Below are 22,548 nucleotides of genomic sequence, written 5' to 3'. Positions count from 1 at the left end.
TGGGTAAGGGTTGAATACTAAGCCGTCTATATTAACCCACCAATCCACCATGACCTATCATCAATTCTTGTTAAAGGGTCATAACCCACCCTAACCCTAAACCACCTTAAGCCACCCATTTGCCATGTGACAAAAATGAGTCGGGTAAACTCGTAAACTAAAAAATGCAAAAAATGTAGATAAATGTAGAAAATTGTAAAAAAAATGCAAAAAATACTAAAAATTGCATGAAAAAACACAAAAAAATTGCAAAAACTTCATAACTTCTATAAAAGTGCTTTCGCAAAAGTACTTTTGTAAAAATACTTATATAAAAGTACTTCCATAAAAGTGTTTTTGTAAAAGTGCTTTTACAAAATTTACAAAAGCACTTTTATAAAAGTTTTATTCTTTCATAAAAGTATTTTTATAAAATTGCTTTCATAAAAATATTTTTGTAAAAGCGTTTTCATATAAATACTTTTATAAAAATGCTTTCATATAAAAGTATTTTTATAAAAGTGCTTTCGTGTAAAAGTACTTTTGTAAAAGTCCTTATCATAAAATTGTTTTTGTAGAAGTGCTTTTGTGTAAAATTCCATATGAACACGAAAGCTAATAAAATCTATTTTATTTCACTTTTAATCTCAATGAAATGTGGCATGGTGGTTTGGAATTATAATGACATATACATGCTTTAGGAGGTCTGAGAAGTCATTTCAACTGTTGTTTTTTTTTTTTGAAAATTGGCGAATATAGATAAAGTTGACTTTGACCCAACACACTATACCTATGCAACCCAACCCATCTTGAACTTAATGGGTGCCCTCGACTTAACCCACCCTAACCCATTTCCACTGACCTTAATGGGTTACTCGACTCATATTGACCCACCAATAGAATGGGCGGGTATGGGTGGGTGGATCAAATGGGTTGAGGTCAAGATTGCCAGCCCTAGGTTAAATTGCTAGTTTATGTGCTCAAACATCAAAACATAGACAAAAAAGCACTTTGTATAGATTTCCCTACCTTTCCCTTCGTTCTTTCAAACCAAACACAATGCAAATAACTGCCACACTTGATAGTAGTTATCTATGTTACAAAGAAAAATTGACCATTTTGCCACGTGTCATTACAACATCAACATAATTTGTCAACAGAAGGCTGTCGTCTCCTTCCAGCAAATAGTCTTGTTCTCTTTAAGATGAAACTTTATATTTTCAGGCATATTGCAAATTACAACGGCTCTGTGTTGAGTTTCTTTATATGAAAAAATAAAATGTTTAAGTACAAGCTAAGGAACTGATTAAAAAGAATACAACACATATATACCAAGAGAAGTTAGAGATACAAGGCAATGGAGGGGGGGAGGCTTCTCAAGAATGAGCACACTACACTAAAACAAGTGAAGAAATTCTGTACAGTGAGCCGCTTATCCCAAAAATCTAATTGATCTCCATTTTATATATCCACTACCACAAGTAATTTCTTCTGAAAATTGCAAGCATAGAGACATCCAACAGAAGGCAGCCAAATTCATATTGGAAACTGGAACTTTCTCTCTTGCCCTTGCAATGCATAATAGACTAAGGTCACTGGACTAACCACAATGTCAATTGTATAAAAGGCTTGAAAATAGTTCACGTAGCCTGCAATGAATAACATGAAGTGCATAAGAACACAATATTAGAGGTCACACTTTTATAAAAGTGTCTTTGTAAAAGTGCTTTCGTAAAAATGCTTTCATAAAAGTACTTTCATAAAAGTGCTTTCGTAAAAGTACTTTTATAAAAGTATTTTCATAAAATTTAAAAGAAATGAAAGACAAAATAGACACAAATGCTTATTTAAGTGCTTATTAGAGAAAAAGACTACCAAGCACCAATATGAATTTAGTTGAAAAAGTTGGACCCAAATGCAAATATGAATTAAGCACTTATTTTTAACATAAAGCACTCCCAAACATGACCTTAGTCAACCTTCTATATTGTTAACACTTACTAGAGCTACAATATGTTTCAAAGAGGCATTTAACACCTATTCATCTTGGGTATGTTTGTTCCACGGCTATGTTGTTTCTTAATTTCCCAACACCCTGTCGAGTAAAACACAGATATCCTTAATTCATGAAAAATGTTCAATTTTCTTTTTAATTTTTTTTATAAATATGTTCTTCAAATTTATTCATATGCATCTATCACATAATGGATACATACTGCACAGTTCAATATGTAGTCCTATTTTAATTCCATAAGCAACATTAGTGTTGTCAATGCATCAAACAAAAGTTACCTGTGTGTGTGTGGTCCTCTATTTTTTTTTTTTGATAAGAAATGGTTTGTATGTGGTCCTCTTTCTCTCTCTTTGTCTACCCTTTAATCTAAAGGTGCAATATTTGTTATGTCTCTTCTCTATCCAGATCTAAGTTTCTTCCTCTCATAATTCAGATCCTCAAATCACCTTCTTTACCCATGTTCATCCTAGTAGGACTTTCTCCTCTCCATCCTATACCATAATATTTTATAGAAAAAAGACATCTTTTTATGCTAGTTGTTCTTTTATTAAAATGATAGAGAACTGAAAATATTAAGTAGCAGTGTCCCTCAATTAACTATGGTGTGTTAAAATGTGATGTGCGTTCAATATAGACACTTCATCTGTTTAGGCTGTGTTTGGTTTGAAGGAAAAAGTAGGGAAAGGAAGGGAAACCTTTACAAATATTTTATGAGCTTCCCTACCTTTTCCTTCAAACCAAACATAGCCTTAGGAGAGCCCATATAATACTGCCTCTAGCATGGATGATATCATGAGAGGCTGGCAGTATGTGTCACTATTTCATGCACAAGAGCTTCTGTTCACCCATTCATTGATTTTCCCTGGGCAAAATGGTACCAATCTAAATATTGATAGCTGTAGTACTGGGAGATCAGGTATTCAAGGGGTTTTTAGAAATTCCATGAGGCACTGGTAATATGTATTTGTCCAATTGGCTCCATCAAGTCCATTTCAGCCAAATTATTATCACTGTTACAACACTTAAAATTGGGTGAGTCATTACTCAATAGGTTATGATGGATTAGAAATAGAGGGAGCTTCACAACCTGCAATAGACTAGTAGATGCAACAACAGTTCCTTGGCTATACATTCAAAAAATAATGAACTAAATCTCTGGCATCATGTTTGAATATTTCATTTCAGCTGCTAACCCCTTCATTTATTCCTTAGCTAAGAAAGTAGCCAATAGAGCTAACTTGTACTAGGGACCTAGCCTGTGAAGTAGGCAAATGTAACATTGTTTTCTGTCATTTTGGTTTTCATGATTGTACATAAAATACAACAACATTCCCTAGGGAATTTTTTTTTATAGGAAAAGGGAAATTTTTATTAAAAGAAAAAGATGAGTACAACAATATTCCTGTTGAAACCTAATTCAGCCAACCAAGACCATTACTAAGAATGCAGGCTTTACCAATATAACAAATATCAAGGAGAAAAATGTAGTTTACGTCTATCAATACAGATCAAGAGTAGACCGTAAATCTGAACCAAAGCATAACCTAGACATTTCCCAGAATTCAGAGTGCACTAATAGCAAAATGATCTCCATTGAGGACGTTGGGGTAAGGCATGGATGATGATGATGATATTGATGATCTCCATCAGTGATTTAAAAGGCACGCTGAGGCGCATTTTAGGGTATGCATCTCACCTAGGTCCCAGATGCAGTAATTTCAAAAGGTGGCTCATAGAATCAGGAATAAATTATGTTTAACATCACATTAGCTATTTGAAGTAATGCAATTGGGGAAAAAATAAAGAGATTGAGAGTTTTACATGCTTGAATATGTTTTATATGTTATGCTTGATTTTATTTTAAAATTTTCATTTTAAATATGTTTATGCATTTTAATTTGAGATAACAGTTTTTTTTAAAAGAAATTAAAATTTAAGTTTATATTTTTAATTAATATTATGATTAATATTTTTAACTTTTGGCATTGCACATGCCTCGCCTTCCACCTTGTGCCTCGGGCGCAAAATAACAAGAGAACATATTGATAATAAGAAAAGTACAAAACTGATCATTTATTTCTTAGTTATGTAATGAATACCCTATTTTCTATCAATGCATGAAGACTACATCCTTAGATTGGGAATTTTTCTGGCATAGCATTGTTTTCTTGCTGTTTTAGGTTAGTAGTGGTTTTTGTTTATGGATGGCCTCAATAAGGTAGACAAATGAAATAAGCACATTCTGTCAAAATTATACACAAAATGCCACCTAGAAAAAAATATAAAGACTTAAATAAGGATATAGAAATTAAAATTCTCAAGGACATCTTAATCAAATTAGTACTTCAACTATTTCACAATCAACCCTGTAAAATGGAAGGCAAACCTGAGAATAAAGGAGCATTACATGGAAAAGCTACAAAAGTTTATTACTTCCAGGGCTGTGACAACGAGACTGCAGCGTTTGATGCATCAAGTCCTTGGTTTTGATGTATGGCAGATCTCAGCACATTGTATTGCTCAGTTACTGAACCATATAGAGCCTCTGAGAAAGCCATCTTAGCCTGCAATGATTGGTAAATTCCATTAGAACCAAATTAGGAGAAACTGAGGACATTAGAATTCATTGATGACCATTTAATCAAAAGAATTGACAAGAATATGAGCTTTTTATATCTATTATTTAACTTTTAGTAACAAATCATATTTCCTCAATAAAACCCAGTAAATATTATAAAATCCCATTACCTTCTGGATAATATGCAAAATAAAAATAGATAATAAAGTTTTACATCTACAACTATGATACCTCAATACATGTACATTCCTAGTGTCCAGGATTTTTGGAAATGGAGTCATATCCCCATTTCTGTGTCTGTATCTGTGTTATCTTCACCTGGACATCATAAATCTAAAACCTCAACAACTGAAGCTACTTGGACATTTTGAAGTTGAAGGAGTCCACCACTGGTGGCAGACTTCAAGATAAGAATGCAATGGGACAGTCTATACGCAATATAGGGTAAGTGCATATGGTGTTTCTTTTTTCATTACCAATAAATTTTTAAATGATCAAAAGATAAAGAGTGGCATGAGCAGCCTCCTCCACGAAGGAGCAAAGAAAAACGTACAAAGATACATATCCCAAACCTAGTATTTACAAGCTAGGAGAAAGAAAAACTAACCCAGATATCAGCACCCAAGAATAGGACAGGTCCAGCAACTCTTTGCTTAACCAGACTATCCACTGATGAGATAGCAGACCTTGAAATCCACCTGAACAAGGTATCATTCACTTGGGAAACCAAGGCTCTGCTTGTGCTTGTGGTCTTGTAGATAAAACAATAAGCCAATTCTTATAGCCAAAAAGAATAAAAATATAACTTGGACCTGAACGTAGAGCAGATAGATTCAAGTCATTCAACACAAAAAGTCTTCCCGAGTTGTACTATCTCTGAAGGCCTAGTGAAGTTGACCAACATGCCAAAAATTACAAGTAAGAAGAATAGTTCAGGGACTAGGATTACAATGAAAATCTATTTCACCAAACATTTACTGAGTGGTCATAAGGGCTTTGAATTCAGTTTTGGTGTAAATTTCAGCTCAGGTAGAATGGGAAGTAATTTGTGGAAGTCAATGCAACTTCACAGCTTCACCAGAAACAGTGCCAAAGTTATGAAGGTATGAAAACATTAGAAATCGATGATAGAACTTCAGGAAATGATAGATAGTGGATGATTTTTTTTGGATAGTTTTTTGAGATCTACGTGCTTCCAAGGAGTCAAAGGAACCTTCACCCACTATTTTTTATTATAAGCATGCTCATAATTTATTGCGGTCACAAGAAAATGTTGCGAGTCTAGTGACCATGTGAACTCATTAAAATCAAATCACCCAAGCATGCATTTACTCAGTGATTTGATTTTGCATTTGATTGAAAACAAGTAGTGCTTTATTGGATGTGTTTGCTGGAACACAGCAGCCAAAGAAGAAGAAGAGAAGAAGAGGAGAAAGTTTGAGAATGGCAGCTCAAAACCTTTCAGCTGACCCTACTATCTTATATATATGTTTATCACATAGTGTTACATGAATAGACTAGAATGCCCCTGATTAGTGATGGGACACCTATGTAAATAAACATTAGACAAGTTTAGGCCCAATAACTAATGACTTAAGACCCAACAATGACTAACAAATACATTAAATCAGCCGAACCAACACTCCCCCTCAAGCTAAGCATGGATGTCAGTCATGTTTAGCTTGCCAAGTAAGTCCACGAATTTCGTTGAAGCTTAGCCCTTTTGTTAGCACATCTGCAATCTGCATCTCGGAAGGAGTATAAGGAATGTAGAGTTCCCCTGAGACTATTCTTTCTCTAACGAAGTGTCGGTCAGTCTCAATATGTTTCGTCCTATCATGTTGCACTGGGTTATTTGCAATGTTGATGGCAGCCTTGTTGTCACAGTACAACCTGAGAGGACACTCGATCCTTATCCCGAGCTCACTAAGAAGGGTCCTAAGCCACAGAAGTTCAGCAACACCATGAGCCATAGCTCAATATTCAACCTTTGCACTTGATCTAGCAACCACATTCTACTTTTTACTCCGCCATGTAACCAGATTCCCTCCAACAAACGTGCAATACCCAGAAGTAGACTTCCTGTCCCCAACATAACCGGCCCCATCTGCATCAGTATACGCTTCAATTTCAATTTTATTGTGTTTTCTGAACAAAATTCCTTTTCCTGGGCAAGTCTTTAAGTACCTAAGAATCCTTTCCATTGCTCTCATATGAGGGATCTTTGGAGAGTGCATGAACTGGTTGACAACATGTACAGCATAAGCAATATCTGGTCGAGTGAGAGACAGGTATATCAACTTCCCTACTAGCTTTTGGTATCTCTTTATCAAGGTAGTCCTCTCCTACTGATTCCTGTAGACCATGGTTCTGTTTTATTGGAGTATCTACTGGCCTACACCCCATCATACTTGTCTCTTTTAGGAGGTCAAGGACATACTTCCGCTGACATATATAGATGCCCTCTTTTGACCTAGCAACTTCAATCCCAAGGAAGTATCTCAGATGGCCCAAGTCTTTGATCTCAAACTCAGAAGCCAAGAACTCCTTTAATCTTTTTATCTCTTCCAGATCATCCCCAGTAATCACCATATCATCCACATAGACAATGAGTGTTGTAAGTTTGCTATTTTGTTTCCTTATGAATAAGGTATGATCTGCTCCACTTTGAGTGTACCCCACTTTCTTCATGGCCCCACAAAGCTTCTCAAACCAAGCCCGAGGAGACTGCTTAAGACCATATAATGCTTTCCTCACTTTACAAACTTTCCTATAAAAAACATAACCTGGTGGGGGATCCATGAATACCCCTTCATGTAGATCGCCATTTAGGAAAGCATTATTCACATCTAGCTGATGCAGCTCCCATGAGAAGTTTGCAGCTAATGACAATAAAACCCGGATTGTGTTGAGCTTCGCTACTGGAGCAAAGGTTTCTTTGTAGTCAATCCCTTCCTTTTGAGTAAACCCCTTTGTCGTAAGTCTGGCCTTGTACCTTTCAATGGACCCGCCCTCCCTATGCTTTACAGTGAACACCCACTTGCATCCGACAGTGCTCTTCCCTTCTAGTAGATCCACTAATTCCCAAGTCCTTGCTTTCATTAAGGTTTTCATTTCTTCATTCATAGCCTCTTTACATCTTGGGTCAGACACTACCTCTGAGTACCTAGTAGGGACATGCACAGAGGAGAGAGTAGACACAAAGGAATAATAACGAGGAGATAAACGTGAGTAAGAAACAAATTCAGCAATGAGGTGTCGGATAGTACAAGAACGGGTAGACTTATGAAGAGCAATAGGGAGATCCAAATCAGAAGTATGTGTGATAAGATTACCTAGAGTTGCTGAGACAGGTTGATCCGAGTTCGATTGGTTGCTGCCATGAGCTAGAGGGCCCTTTTTCCTTTTGTTGTAGGTGATTCTTATATCTTTTTGTTGCCTACTGGAGTCCTCAGTAGCATTTGAAGCATCAAGAGTGGTAGCAGGCACAATGGGAGCCTCACTAGGTTCACCCGGGATGCTACAATTAGGAGGACCAGGAGGAGAAGATGGAAGGCCGGAGGCAAAAAGAGGCACAAAAAAGGAGGGGAAAGAAGAATCCTCTTCCATCCTACTAGTCTCCCCCTGAAGAGGATTCTGGGAAGAATGAAAATAGGATTGAGACTCAAAAAATACCACATCTTTTGTGACATATTTCTTCTTGGTGATGGGATCATAACACTTGTAACCCTTCTGTGTAGGAGAGTACCCTAGAAAGATTCCTTTCGTAGCCCTAGGATCCAACTTGGTCTTCTTTGGATCCTTTACATGTATAAAACATACACAACCAAAGACTCTAGGTGGAAGAGGAAAGTCTGAAAGATTATGACAAAGGACAGAGAAAGGAGTTTTCATGCCCAACACCTTGGATGGCATCTGATTTATCAGATATGATGCGGTAAGGACTGCTTGAGACTAGTAGTGCTTGGGAACCTTGTGCTGAAATAGTAAGGCTCGAGCGGTCTCCAATAGGTGTCTATTCTTGCGCTCAACAACCCCATTCTGTTGAGGGGTACTAGCACAAGATGACTGATGTAGCATGCTTCCATGAACAGGTTCAAGGATCTTTCAAAATATTCAGCAGCATTGTCTGATCGGAATTGCTTAATCGTCTTGTCAAATTGTGTTTCAATCATTTTACAAAATGCCATAGTTATCCATGGCACTTCATCACGTCCTCTTAACAAGTAGATCCATGTGCATCATGAGTAGTGATCAATAAAACTGATAAAGTAATGAAAGCCATCAACAGAAACAAGAGGTGAAGGGCCCCAAACATCAGAACGAACCAAATCAAAAGAAGCTTGAATTTCATTACTAGAAACTGGATAAACAGTTCTACATTGTTTTGACAACAAACACACTTCACAAACTAAACTTTGACTTGAAATACCCTTGAATAATTCAGGAAATAACCCTTTCAATGATGAAAAAGGTAAATGACCTAGCCTAGCATGCCACAAATGTAACCTAGCTATTGACTCCACATTATTTTGACTACTAGCAACAGATGTTTGTAAGGCCGAACTGATGTCTGCATCAAAGTAGTAGAGACCTCCATACTCATGACCGCTCCCAATTGTTCTCTTCGTCAATCTGTCCTGAAAGACACAATGAGTAGGAAAAAAGGTTATGTTACAGTTCAAATACTTGGTAAGCTTTGAAACAGATAAGAGATTGGAAGTAAGATTGGGAACATGCATAACAGATTTAAGAGAGAGGTCCTTGCTTAGGTCAACCACCCCTTTCCCAGAGATGGTGGAGAGAGAACCGTCAACAACTCTCATCTTATCTTGACCAGACAATAAGTGATAAGAAGAAAATAAAGGGGACATATGTGTCATGTGGTCAGTTGCACTGTTTGAGGGACTCAATCTCATTATTATTATTTCCTATCACTACAATATCATCCAACATATACAACAAGCAAGGTCAAAGAAGAGTTCACTCTTTTAACGAACAGTGTATGATCTGACTGGGCCTGTACATAGCCGAATTTTCGAAGGGCTAGTTTGAATCTATCAAACCAAGCTCTAGGGGATTGCTTTAATCCATACAATGCCTTATTCAGTCGGCAAACCTTCTTACTTGTATCTATATCATAGAATCCAGGGGGCAACTGCATGTAGACCTCTTCCTGTAAGTCTCCATTCAGAAAGGCATTTTTAATGTCCATCTGGAACAAGGGCCAAGAATAACTTGCTGCAACGGCTAATAGAACTCGAATAGTGGTCATCTTTGCTACTGGAGCAAAAGTCTCCAAGTAATCTATACCATAAGTCTGAGTAAACCCATTTGCAACCAACCGGGCTTTGTACCTTTCAATGGAGCCATCAACATTATGTTTCACAGTAAATACCCATCTACATCCAACCGGTTTCTTTCCTCTGGGTAGGTCAACTAGCTCTCAAGTATTATTTTTCAAAAGGGCATCCATCTCAACTTTCATTGCATCTTTCCACTCTGGAACTGATAAGGCTTCTTGCACTGTTTCTGGGGATATGGATATCGGCAATGGAAGTGAGATAGGACCTATAAGAGGAAGACAGGCAATCATAGGATAGAAACCGGGAAATGCAGTGAGCTGTGGATGTGGTGCAACGCCGTTTCCCTTTACGGACCGCAATAGGGAGGTCAAGGTCATCTGAAGGAGGAGAAGTAGCAACAGTGGAAGGTTTCTCAGTGCGCCCTGGGACTGTAGTACCTGGATCTGGATCCACAGAAGGAACTAGAGCTGGCCTGGACTGCCGATGGCCGAGATCAACCTGCCTGCATCGCTTGTGATAGACTTTCAACTCCTGATCCCTCTGACAACCCTCACCATTACAGCCTTCATCACTCAATGGAATGGGTAAAGGAACAACCTCAGATGAGTTAACTCCACTCTCACTGCGCTCCCCCTGAGGAAAAAGACCCAAATTCTCACTACTCTCCCCCTAAGGAGAAACCCTAGGATAATAGGGTGCCTCCTCAAAGAAGGTGACATCCATCGAGACAAATCTCCTCCCTGAAACAGGATCATAGCAGAAATAACCCTTTTGATTTTGTGCATAACCGAGAAAAATGCATTTGGAGGCCTTAGGGTCAAATTTGGAATGATGAGGTCCAAGAATCTGAACAAAACAGGTACAACCAAAGGTTTTAAGAGGAACGGTAAACAACTCCTCATCTGGGTATAGAAGAGTAAACGAAGACTTCATATCAAGAACCCGGAAAGGAACCCGATTAATGAGATACATTGCCGTGAGGATAGCATCACCCCAGAAACGGATAGGCACATTGGAGATAAACATGATGCTTCTAGCCAACTCCAAAATGTGCCTATACTTCCTCTTGGCAACCCCATTTTGCTGTGGTGTATGGGGACAAGTGCTCTGGTGAAGAACTCCATGATCAAGTAAATAAGAGGCCAATGGCTTAGCAAAGTATTCTTTTGCATTATCAGATCTGAGGACTTTGATTTTGACCCCAAACTGGGTTAAAATCATCTGATGAAAGCTTTGGGTCAAAGTAGGAACCTCATCTCGAGAATGCATAAAGTAAACCCAAGAAAAACGAGTATGATCATCAACAAACAACAGAAAATATCTGTACCCACCCATAGAATGGATGTGATATGGCCCCCAAACATCGGTATGCACAATATGAAAAGAATTATTACTTCTTTTATTACTCAAGGAATAAGATGTTCTACAATGTTTGGCAAGCTCACAACTCTCACATCTCAAATTTGACATCTCAACAGACTCAAATAAAGTAGGAAACAGACTCTTCAAGGACCAAAAAGATAAATGACCTAATCGATTATGCCAAAGCATAACCGGACTCACAAACTAAGAAACAAAAGACTTCTTATCCACTGGCTCTTTCCAATGTGAACTTTCTCCAAGCAGATAGATCTCATTCGTCTCACGGCCAGTCCCAATCACCTTCCTCGTCTCCAAGTCCTGAAAAACACATCGATCAGGGAAAAATGTTATTGAACAATTCTAATGTTTGGTAATACTACTGACTGAAAGCAAATTAGTATCAAGTTTAGGAACATACAAGACTGAGGATAAAGAGATAGTATCAAATAACTTGATGCCACCCTTGCCAGAAATGGGAACAAGAGAGACATCAGCAATGGATACTTTATCTCTACCAAAAGATAAGTGATAAGTAGTGAACAATGATGGCAAGCTAGTCATATGGTCAGATGCACCTGGGTCTATTACCCAACAGTGTTCAGTGTTACCTGGAGCTGAAGCATGATAGGCTGAGGCACGAGTACCTGAATGAGAAAATGCAGATGTGGTAGGGGCTGATGGTGACTGAGATGACTGAGCTGAATTCCCAACCTCCTTTTCCAACTGTATTAGGGCAGCTCGAACAGTAGCTAAGCTATCTAGGGGCGTGCCTTTTGTGCCTGACGAGGATGCATAATTAGTATTCACAGCCATATGAGCATTACCTCTTTTATTCTTCAGTTTTGCTGGGACTAAATGAGGATGGAGCTTCCAACATGTATCTTACGTCTGCTTGGGTTTCTTGCAATGTTCACATACCAGATCCCGTTTATCTTCCTTTTTCATGTCACTTTCTGTATCACCCCCAGACTTAAGATTAACTGCCGCCAGGGCTGGGGGAAAGGGCTGATGTTGCATCATAACCTTCCTCCTGGTCTCTTCACTATGCACCAGGGAGTATGCTTGAGAGAGGGTCACACTGTCTCTTGTTAGTATCTGCTATCTCACAATGTCAATCTGAATTCAGGCCAGCCAGAAATTCAAACACCCTATTGGTCTTGACTTGCTTTCTATGGGTCTGTGCATCTTTTGGACTTTCCCACTCAAGAGTCTCCAGATGGTCAATTTCATGCCACAGAGATTTCAAGGTAGAGAAATAAACAACGACTGGTTTCTCTCCTTGTTTGAGGTTATTTACCTCACTGTTCATAGGCTCTAGCAACATTAAGGGGTTGGGAGTAGGTCTCTTTCATGACATCCCATATCTCCTTGGCTGTCTTTTCCCACAAGTAATTTCGGCTGATATGTGGCTGCATAGAGTTGCACAGCCATGTCATAACCAAGTAGTTCTCCTTAACCCACTTGGTATACATTGGGTCCTCCTTGGAAGGTTCTTGCACATCTCCCAATAGGTAGCCAAGTTTTTCCCTTCCCCCAATAGCCATCATGGCCGATTGGGCCCATTCCAAGTAATTGGATCCGTCAAATCTCACAGTTGTAATCTGAAACGCAGTCTCAGACATATTACCATAACTGTTGTTCCCAATGACACATTCCCCCTGATTTTTGAACTCCATTCTTGGTTAAGAATCAGTAATTAAGAACTATTAGGGCTACTGCAATAGAAAACAGCACTTAAATAATTGATCACAGTCAAAAAATTGTATGAGATCAGTTCAGATCTGATCCGAAACCAATCGGCAGTCAGAATATAATCAGTCCAATAACAGTTCTCACCTCGAAAACAGGCTCAAAAGCCAAAAACAGGTCTGAAACCCACTTAGAAAGCAATCTGTAGTGCTGAAGTAGAATTAGGGTTTTAATCATAGGGTTAGGAAGATCTTTGTGAGAACATAAACAATGCTTAGCCGCACTGTCCAAAAGAATTCACAATCAAGTCTAGCCGTAGGGTTAATGACAAACCCTAAAAAAAAACTGATCACCTCTGAGAGAAAATAGGAGAGTTCGGCCGCTCCTCCTAGATTGGTCCAACCTATCTTGACTGACAACAATCTCAAGGGAAAAATAAAGACTTACCCAGAGAACTCTGATCGCTACCTTCAATCGTGGCCTGAACCAAACCTTCTCTAATTTTTCCTGATTACCAAAACACTCTACAAGCCTCGACAAGTCTTCGAACAACTGCTAAACTTTTCTGGTAACCTCCAAGAATCAGCCAACGAACAGTCCTTTGTAAGCTTCCAGCCCTAGACAGTTCTCATGTGGTCGGATGGACTAGACTCACATGAGAAACCCTAGATAGGCTCTAATACCAAGTAGTCGATCAAAACTACAGTCAGTCTTGAATTCCAACAGATTTCGGATTGAGAAAAGTAGAAGAAAGAGGGAGAAGAAAGGAGAAGCAGAAGTACACAAGGGTTTACATGTGCTGTCATACGAACATAGTTGGGACCACAGCCATGGGGCCCACATCAGTGTTCTCTACAAAGTATATGGTCCCACATCAACTTCTTTTTCCCAAAGCTCCCCTGTTCCCTATTCCACTTTGTGTTTTTGGGTGTCATTTCATCAAAAATATGTCTCCCACTCGTGGTAAACTTGATTCTCGTACCATTCCTTGTGTTTTCTTAGAGAATCTCCTTCAACTTCCAATTCCCTTACTCCAACTTGTACTACAAGTCATAACCCATGTAAGAGAGCCATCACTTCAACCTATATTGAATCTCCAAAACCAATTGGTCCTGAAAATAATGCCACCACCACTCCTTCATGGTTTCTAAAAGCACCTCCTATTCCTACCCTTCTTGGATTGCCTAGTGAACTACCATCAAAATTCAGCTTCAGTTTATTAAAAGATGGAGGTTTTCCAAATCTTTTTTTTTTTTGGTAACCAAAGGTTTCCAATTCATTCTTACACTTTTTGTAGGTCTAACTATTTGTGCCACATCAGTCCAAGATCTTATTATGTTATTTGTTGAGAATTCTAAAAAGAGGTCCAAACTTTTTACCCAATATGTTGTTCTTACTATTTATAGATTCAATCAGTTCCTCCTTTGATTTGCCCTTCTCATTAAAGATTCTCTAGTTTCTTTCTTCCCATATAATCCAAATCAATGTTGCACTTGCTGTCCTCCACATAATCCTTCCTCTTTTCTTCTGTTGTCTTAAAAAAATGGTGTTGAACAGGCCTACCACATCCTACGGGGATTCCCATCTACAACAAAAAAGAGAACAAACGGATTTCCATACACAAGACAAAAGTGCAGGTAACCAATAAATGAGTAGGGATCTCACCACTTGCAAAGGATACACCCGAGGAGAAAGGCACTTATTTGGCCATCTTTTTTGTAGCAAGTCACAGGTGTTGATCTTCCCAAGGAGCACTTCCCAACACAAAGGTTGCACTTTTTAATGGATATGTTTGCACCAAATTTCTTAGGGTATCCCTCTTCCCAAAAGGTTATCAGTGCTTTGATCTAGTCTCCAAGAAATAATATGTTTCCATGGATGCATCCTTTTGAAAGTGACCCTTTTTGAAATTCTATGTTTCCATGGATGCGTCTTTTTCCTCTCCTCTATTGACAGTGTTCCTATTTCCAAAAGTGTGGCAGAAACCCTCTTAGTTCCTAAACAGATACATGCAATGAAAGAAGAAATCAATGCCTTACACAAAAATGGCACATGGGAATTGGTAGATCTAGGAAAAGAACCAATAGAATGTAAGTGGGTTTTCACAGTAAAAGCATAGAGTTGATGGTAGTAAAGCTCGGTTAGTAGCAAAATGATTTACTTAGGTGTATGGAGTGGATTATGCAGAAACATTTGCTACAGTGGCGAAGATGAACTCTATCAAGGTCATTTTCTCCCTTGTTGCTAATCTTGATTGGGAGCTTAACCAGCTGGATATAAAAAATGCATTTCTTAATGGTGATCTTGAAAAAGAGGTGTACATGGTACAACCTCTCGGCTTCCATGCTCAAGGAAATGAACAAAAAGTGTGCAAATTGAAGAAGTACTTATATGGCCAAAAGCAATCACCAAGAGCCTAGTTTAGTAGGTTTCATTTAGCAGTACAACAGATTGGCTACAAGCAATGCCAATATGATCACACCATGTTTGTGAAGAGAGGGAAGGAAAGATTGCAACTCTAATAGTATATGTTGACGACATAGTGATCACTAGTGATTGGGAAACTAAAACTTAAAAGTTAAATCAGTTTCTTACTACTCAAATTGAGTTGAAAGATCTAGGTCCCTTACAGTATTTTCTTGGGATTGAAGTTGCTCATTTACAAAGGGTATCTTCATTTCCCAAAGGAAATACATCATAGATTTGTTGCAAGATTTTAGCAAGCAAGGGGTGACACCAGCTAACTCTCCTATTGATCAAACCATAAGTTAGGTGATTATCAAGGTGAAACTATCAAAGTTGTGAAGCAATTTCAGAGACTAGTGGGAAGACTCTTGTATCTATCCATGACACACCTAGATATTGCTTATGTTGTAGGTAGACGGACCTATTCATGGGTCGGACTGGGCTAGGCTTTGCCTCTTTATAAACAAAAAATCATCAAGCTTGAGGCTGAGCCCAACCCGACTATTGGGCCTAGATCTTGAGCTCGAGCCTAACCCTATATAATGCTCGAAGCCTAGGCCCAAGCCTGAAGCCCGACTTTGACATGCATTTTGTAATATATTAATTATATATTATTAATAATATATTATATAATGTATAATATTTTATACATTTAATATATAATGTTTTTTGCTATTAATTGAACTATTATATAATATCTATATTATATATATTGTAAAGTTATATATATCATATTTCTATTATATATTTAATATTATCAAGTTAGGCTTATTTGGGAAAGCCTGAGCCCACGAGCTTAAAATTTTGTGCAAGCTCGACTTAGGACGGGTGGGCTACCCGACCCATGAACAGGTCTAGCTGTAGCGGTTCTTAGCCAATTCATGCATGCTCCCAAGGCTGCTCACTTGGAAGTTGCTAAAAGGGTCCTCAGATATCTTAAGAAATTTCCAAGTGTTGGGTTGTTATTCCAAAAACATGGGCATTTAAAGGTTAAGGTATATACAGATGCAGATTGGGTTGGATCTATTGATGACAAAATTCACCAGTGGTTATTGTACCTGTTAAAGTGTGCCGAATAGGGGTAGTTTAGTCTTCTTATGCTTGTTAAGTAGCTTGCTTATGTGGCAGAGTTATCAGTCACTCTGCCCCAAACTTCAGTAAGGGCATTTTTGTCTTTGTAAAGATCATTAGAATCTAATGAAGATTAAGGGGGTCGACTGTATGGGTAATCCAACAGATTTCGACAGACCCTTATTTTCTTTCTTCTTCTCTTCTCCTTCCTTCTCTTCCTGGTTCGGACTACTGTAGCAGCATTCGAAACATGGTATCAGAGCCATGCTCTTGACCTACTTCAGTTGGTAAAGCACCTCAGCAGTGTTCGTGACTCTCCTCCTTCGTTTCTGGTCAGTCTATGGAGAGAACTGGTTCGCCATAAAGCTCAACAAGATACTTCAAGAATTCATGGTTGTAACCCATGCAGATAAATCTACCAAAAAAACACAGATAAGACATCGAGCAAACCTTTTCAGGGTTTTCATGGCAGGCAGCAATTTGACTGAAGTTAATTTCTGGGGCTACTGATAATCCAACTCCATGAAATGAAATCACTCTCTGCTCTCCGATTTCTTTTTCTACCTAGGGAAAGAGATTGTGTTTTAATTAAATTGAAGAAAAAAACAGAAACCCAAAATAAAAACTGTAACAGAACAAGTCAAAGAAGTGACCTTGGGTGGTGGGGGCAACAAGTCATGGCATATTAGTGCTAAAGGAAAGAAGTGACCTGGAACACCTGAATGTTCTACAAGTCTTCTCATATTGTCTACTGAAGAAACATCAAATGGCTCCTGCTCCCAATATATCAGTTAAAAACAAAAATAGTTGCATTATGAAAATAGAAGAGGGAATGGAGTTAAACAAGAATAATGAAATGAACAAGGAAACAAGGAATGTAAATGACACATAGATATGACAATTTTCAACCTTGTATATATTTGCATACATTAGTTTCACTGTATTAGTAAAGATAAAACTAGATGATGGAAAGAAACAAGAAAAAGCCAAGAAAATAGAAGAAACATACTATTGTGAATGGGACAGCAGGCATTAGATTGAGCAATAAATATAAAATTTTAGATGTTACTGGTCAAAAGAATCATAAAATTTATCTTCATATGAATCATAAAGAGATTAGCTCAGCAAACTAGCAGATCGGCACCAAATCATTGGCTAAAATGGAAATCCCAGATAACAGCTTGTTTACTTCAGACACTACAGCTTGCAACCTTCTAATGAGTTGTTCTATCCAAGAGAGTTCCTGGGTGGTCTCTCCAGGTTCTATAAAAGAAATGACCAAGTGCTGTAAATATATAAAGCTGCATCTTCTGGCCTATCCCCAAAACTAAATAAATACTAGTTGTTTCTATAGATTGTTACCATTCTCTCTTGCTTTCAAGTTATATGCTGTCAAAAGTGTTCAATGAGAATTTACAAAACTAACTATTTACCAAAAAAATGAAAGAATAATCCAAAATGTGATTCCCAATAATGCAGATGAATCTTCCATTGTCTTGGGGATGCCCCTGCACTTAGCAAAATGTTGTGCATCTGACTTTAACAAATATTTCAACTTCAAGCACAGGATGTCTCTTTACTGTCACGGAAGAACACATCCCTATCAACTACATGTCAAGATTTTCTCTATCAAAATAAATAACTTTATTAATCATGAGAAAAAAATGCAAAACTTTCAAAATACGTATGCACATTCAAAAGATGGTGCCATGTCGACAATGATCTTGGAATCCAACAGGAAAGAATCAAAGAAATCATAGCAGCAAGAACTAAAAACAAAAAATAATAATAATAAAAAGCTATAAGGATGGTTATCAAGACTAAACAAAAGCTATCAGAAATAAGAAGAATTAAAAACATATAAAGATGAAAAATATTTGGTGAAAATTTCAAGTGGAAACTGACTGGATGCCATTCCTTTGTGACTGGATCTGGACGGTCTCGACCACCACTAGGTGCAATCCATATTATCTGTGATCCACCCCTAGATTCAAATATCTCAATCAGAAAAATGGAAGATTATGATGAGATGGTGGGACAATAGAATGGGTTCCAGAATCTACAGTTAGCCAGTGGTGAACTATAATTGCTTAAGGTAAAGGTGTTTTACATTTAAGATGGAAACTGAAGAAAAAGTCCAGAAAATTTTAAAAATAGAAATCAATGGCTTTTATTTTTCCGATCAATACTATGTAGGTTGGTTTTTTTATTTACTTTCTAATTTATATACAGTTAAATTCTTAGCTGTTTATAAAAATGGTTTTATAATTTTAATAATAGCTCCTTGTCTCTTAAAAGTTGTCTTATATTAAGAAGAAAGAAAGAATAATATTAGCAAGAACCCCCTTTTGCTAATATTGTTCATTCTTTATTCTTAATAAGGAACTATAATTAAAATTATTAAACCATTTTTAATATATGGGTTAAGAATTTAAGACCCTAAAATGAACTTGTTTGGGCTTGCCTCAAGGGGCTTCGTACAAAGCAGCTCATGGAATTAGAGATTGAAAGTTTCATGTGTTCAAGACCTCAAAAGAATGGGTGGGAAAGGATGGCACACTTGATTTAAAAGGCTTATGGCAATTGTGGTTTTGTAGTGAAATGGAGGGAACACATACCTCGCATCACCAATGGGAATGCCGTTTCTCCCAAGATTCACCATCCCCATGTTTGCAAACCAAACATTACTTAATCATGGCGAATGAGATGGCAAAGAAAGCACCTCCCTGCCAAGAGAGGTCTCATCAAACAAGGTGGGCCATTGCCTCCCCTTCTCTTCAGCCCAGTGGCTGATGTTTTAGTCACCTAATCATTAGGGTCAGTAGGCTGGATTGTTCAAGGGACAAGGTGACACATTGTCACCCTTCTCTTCACCCCCAATGACTGACAGGGCAGTCTCTGGAGGTATCAAAAAAGTCAGGATAAGTTTAAGAGAATGTTAGAAAATCAAGGGGAGTTTTTGATAAAACCCTATTTTTAATTAAAATTTTGAAATTCTGGCCAGCTTGTATAACTTTAGGGAAACTCCAACATAGAGTGGAGTATAGGGCTAATGTAGACTGGAGCAAGGCTCAAAGCACCAATACAATACTAATACACAGCATATCATATTTGTTTTCAGGGTCAGCAATACACCATATATACATATATATATATATATATATATATATATATATATATATATATATATATATATATATATATATATATATATATATATATATATATATATATATATATATATAAATGAGTAAACATTTTATTAATCCAGCAGATAAGAGTTACAGGCAACCCAAGGAAAGGCACGAGGTGTGACCTTTCCTTTAAGATTGATCATAGAATTACAAATTCAAATGAACATAAGTTAATTTACAAGGTAGCCCAAAATAAAGAATCCCAAGAGACCCCCCGTTTAGCAAGTGAGTCAGCCATCGAGTTTGCTGATCTGCCTACCCACTGGACTCTAACTGTCATATACACCTTATATTGAAACTAGAGTGATTTTGGATGTTTGATAATAATAGCTTATGACCTGTCATGTCAACTGCCAAGAGGTCAGAACAAAAGAATAAAAAAACCAATAAGTTTTGTTTGATGGAAACTCTTGATACACTTTTTTCTTTTATCAGCAAAAGAATTTTATTGCTTATTTAAATTAGAAGCTTAATACAATTGTTATAGCAATTCATCAGCCCATATTATATCTGAATACAACTTTGCCCAAAATAAAAGGTCTATCAGCCCCTTCTTTTAACATCCGCCATTCCATTTGCAGTTCTTACCTAGCTGAATTTAGAATTAAACCTCCTTTCTAGAAGATCAATTTCCCTAAAAGTATATCTATATTTTCAAGGTGCTGAGTTGATTTGCTAGGTCCATGAAATGACAAATTGTGAATCTCACTCCTTGTAAAAGAGCCATTATTTCAGGCCGAACCGAGACTCCGATGTCAATTGGTCCTAAAAACAAAGCCACTACCACTCCTTGGTGGTTTCTAAATACCCCCCCTATACTTGCCCTCCCTGGATTGCCCAAAGAGCTGCCATCAAAGTTCAACTTCAGCTTATATATCTCTGGTGGCTTCCATTCCATTCTTACACTTTCTTTATGTCTATCTGTTTGTGCCACTTCAGTTCATTTCCTAATCATGTCATTGGTTGAAACATCCCAAAATTAGATGAGCTCCAATATCTTAATCAAATGTGCAACCCTCACCATTATGGCTTCGATCATTTCTTCCTACGATTTACTCTTCTCATTAAAGATACTTTGGTTTCTTTCTTCCCAAATAGTTCACTCCAAGGCTACTCTTACTGCCCTCCACAAAAATCTTCCTCTTTTTTCTATTGCCTCAAGAAGTTGAAGTTGAACAAACTCACCACACGGGACCCATCTGCAACCAACAAGAGAGTGCGAGACTCAAAAGAGCAGGAGATTAATAAACAAGGAAGGGTCTCATCACTAGCCTTACAAAGGATACACACATGAGGAGAGATGCATTTGTTAGGCCTTCTTTTCTGTAGCACATCACAGGTGTAAGTTTCAAAGGAAGACTTCCCAACACAAAGATTGTACTTTAGGAGGGATAGGTTTGCACCAAATTTCTTTCACTAGGAAGTTCACCCCCAAAGGTTCTAAAAGAAAAAGAAGGTTGAAAAAGGAAGCACAAGGGAAAAGGCCATCAGGGGAGGGACACCAAATTGTACCATCAGAGTTTTGATCCAAAAAGACCTTTTCCAATATTGATAGTGGGAGAACAAGGGAATCACACTCATTATTTAAACCCATTTCTGAATCCAAGATCCCAATCCAAACCATGTTTTGAGGGCATACCAAATCTAGAAACAGGTACAGCCTTGTAGTTTGATGAAGAGTATAATACCGGAAATTGCAATCTAAGGGGCAAGACCCCAATCCAAAGATCTTCTCAATAAGACTCTACCCCCACACCCCACATCAAAACGAATGAAATTGAGAAAAGTTGGTATTACCTCAATTATTGCTTTCCAAGGGGAGCTTGACGAAGCATGAGATGCCAACTTTGCATCTCAACCATTTTCCGCCATACCACGAATGCTTCCAATGACTCCATGCTACAGCCTCTCTCCTTCTAGAGGAAACCGCCAAAGTCATTTCCCTAGAAGAGTTGTATTCCCTTAATCAAATTCCCAATAGCCAGTCCACCTTGTTCCTTAGACTTACACACTTGTTCCCATTTTACCAAGTGATCTTTCCTTTTTATCTCCCAGTTCCCACGAGAAATCTATCATTATTTTTTCTAACAGCCTTGCTATGTTAACCAGAATTCCAAAGGTAGACAGCTAATAAGTATGCAGATTGGCTAGGGTGGATTTGATCAAAGTGATTCTTCCTCCCATAGAAATGTAGCTCCTCTTCCACATTGCTTTCTAGCAAATCTTTCTACAACTTGTTTCCAAAAACTCTTATTCTTGAGTTACCCCACAAAGGCAAACCAAGGTATTCTGGGGGTCAACTTTTAACCTCACAACCTGGTATTCCTGTCATCAATTGAATGTCTCCCTCTCCCATGTTAACTCCCACCACACAACTCTTTCCCCAATCCACTTTTAACTTTGAGATCCTTTGGAATCCATCAACCAAGTCTTTTAAATTCCTCAAACTACCAATCCTCACGGAAAATGATTATACCATTTGCAAATTGCAAGTGAGCCACAACAACCTCATTTCTACCAATTCTCAAACCTTAATCAGATTGTTTAGATTAGCTTTAATGATCAATCTGCTTAAGCAACAAAAGTGAAAAACAAAGGGGAGATGGGATCTCTTTGCCTTAGACCTCTTTTAGCCGGGAAGAAATCCTTAATGACTCCATTTATCAGAATCAAGAAATGTTTTGAACTAATACAACTTTTAATCCATTTTCTCCATCCCTCCCAACTTCTTTACTGCCATACACTCATTTGCTACTAGGATTTGGTCCACTATTTGTCTCTCTTCTACAAAAGCTCCTTCATTTTGGGGTATTACCAATGGCAAAATAGTCTTTAACCTTTGTACCAAGACTTTGGCAATGATTTTATAAAGGCTACCCACAAGACTTA

At 37.8% G+C, this 22,548-nt stretch overlaps 1 protein-coding gene across 8 annotated transcripts in view; it reads right to left on the bottom strand.

Moving 5' to 3' along the window:
• Positions 1 to 1,154: 1,154 nt before the first annotated feature.
• LOC148880947 (glycerol-3-phosphate acyltransferase ATS12, chloroplastic-like) overlaps positions 1,155 to 22,548 on the bottom strand; it is a 48,715-nt gene continuing 27,321 nt past the window's right edge. For 4 of the 8 annotated variants that reach the window (XM_088963064.1, XM_088963070.1, XM_088963069.1 and 1 more), the window contains 5 exons: positions 18,371 to 18,449; positions 17,119 to 17,238; positions 16,916 to 17,029; positions 4,427 to 4,557; positions 1,155 to 1,628 (listed from right to left, as the gene is read on the bottom strand). In XM_088963064.1, the coding sequence (XP_088819190.1) occupies positions 1,592 to 1,628; positions 4,427 to 4,557; positions 16,916 to 17,029; positions 17,119 to 17,238; positions 18,371 to 18,449 (481 nt within the window). In that variant the 3' untranslated portion in view covers positions 1,155 to 1,591. Of the gene's footprint in view, positions 1,629 to 4,379; positions 4,558 to 11,330; positions 11,558 to 16,915; positions 17,030 to 17,118; positions 17,239 to 18,370; positions 18,450 to 22,548 lie in introns of those variants that run through there. The other 4 variants (XM_088963066.1, XM_088963072.1, XM_088963068.1 and 1 more) reach the window with 3 other exon arrangements.

The sequence above is a fragment of the Nelumbo lutea genome, chromosome 1 (genome assembly GCF_056320005.1).
Source record: "Nelumbo lutea isolate HS-2025 chromosome 1, American lotus-T2T, whole genome shotgun sequence".
NCBI classification, from domain to species: domain Eukaryota; kingdom Viridiplantae; phylum Streptophyta; class Magnoliopsida; order Proteales; family Nelumbonaceae; genus Nelumbo; species Nelumbo lutea.
Note: the sequence above shows the minus strand (reverse complement) of the source record. Positions and strands in the feature narration are given on the sequence as shown.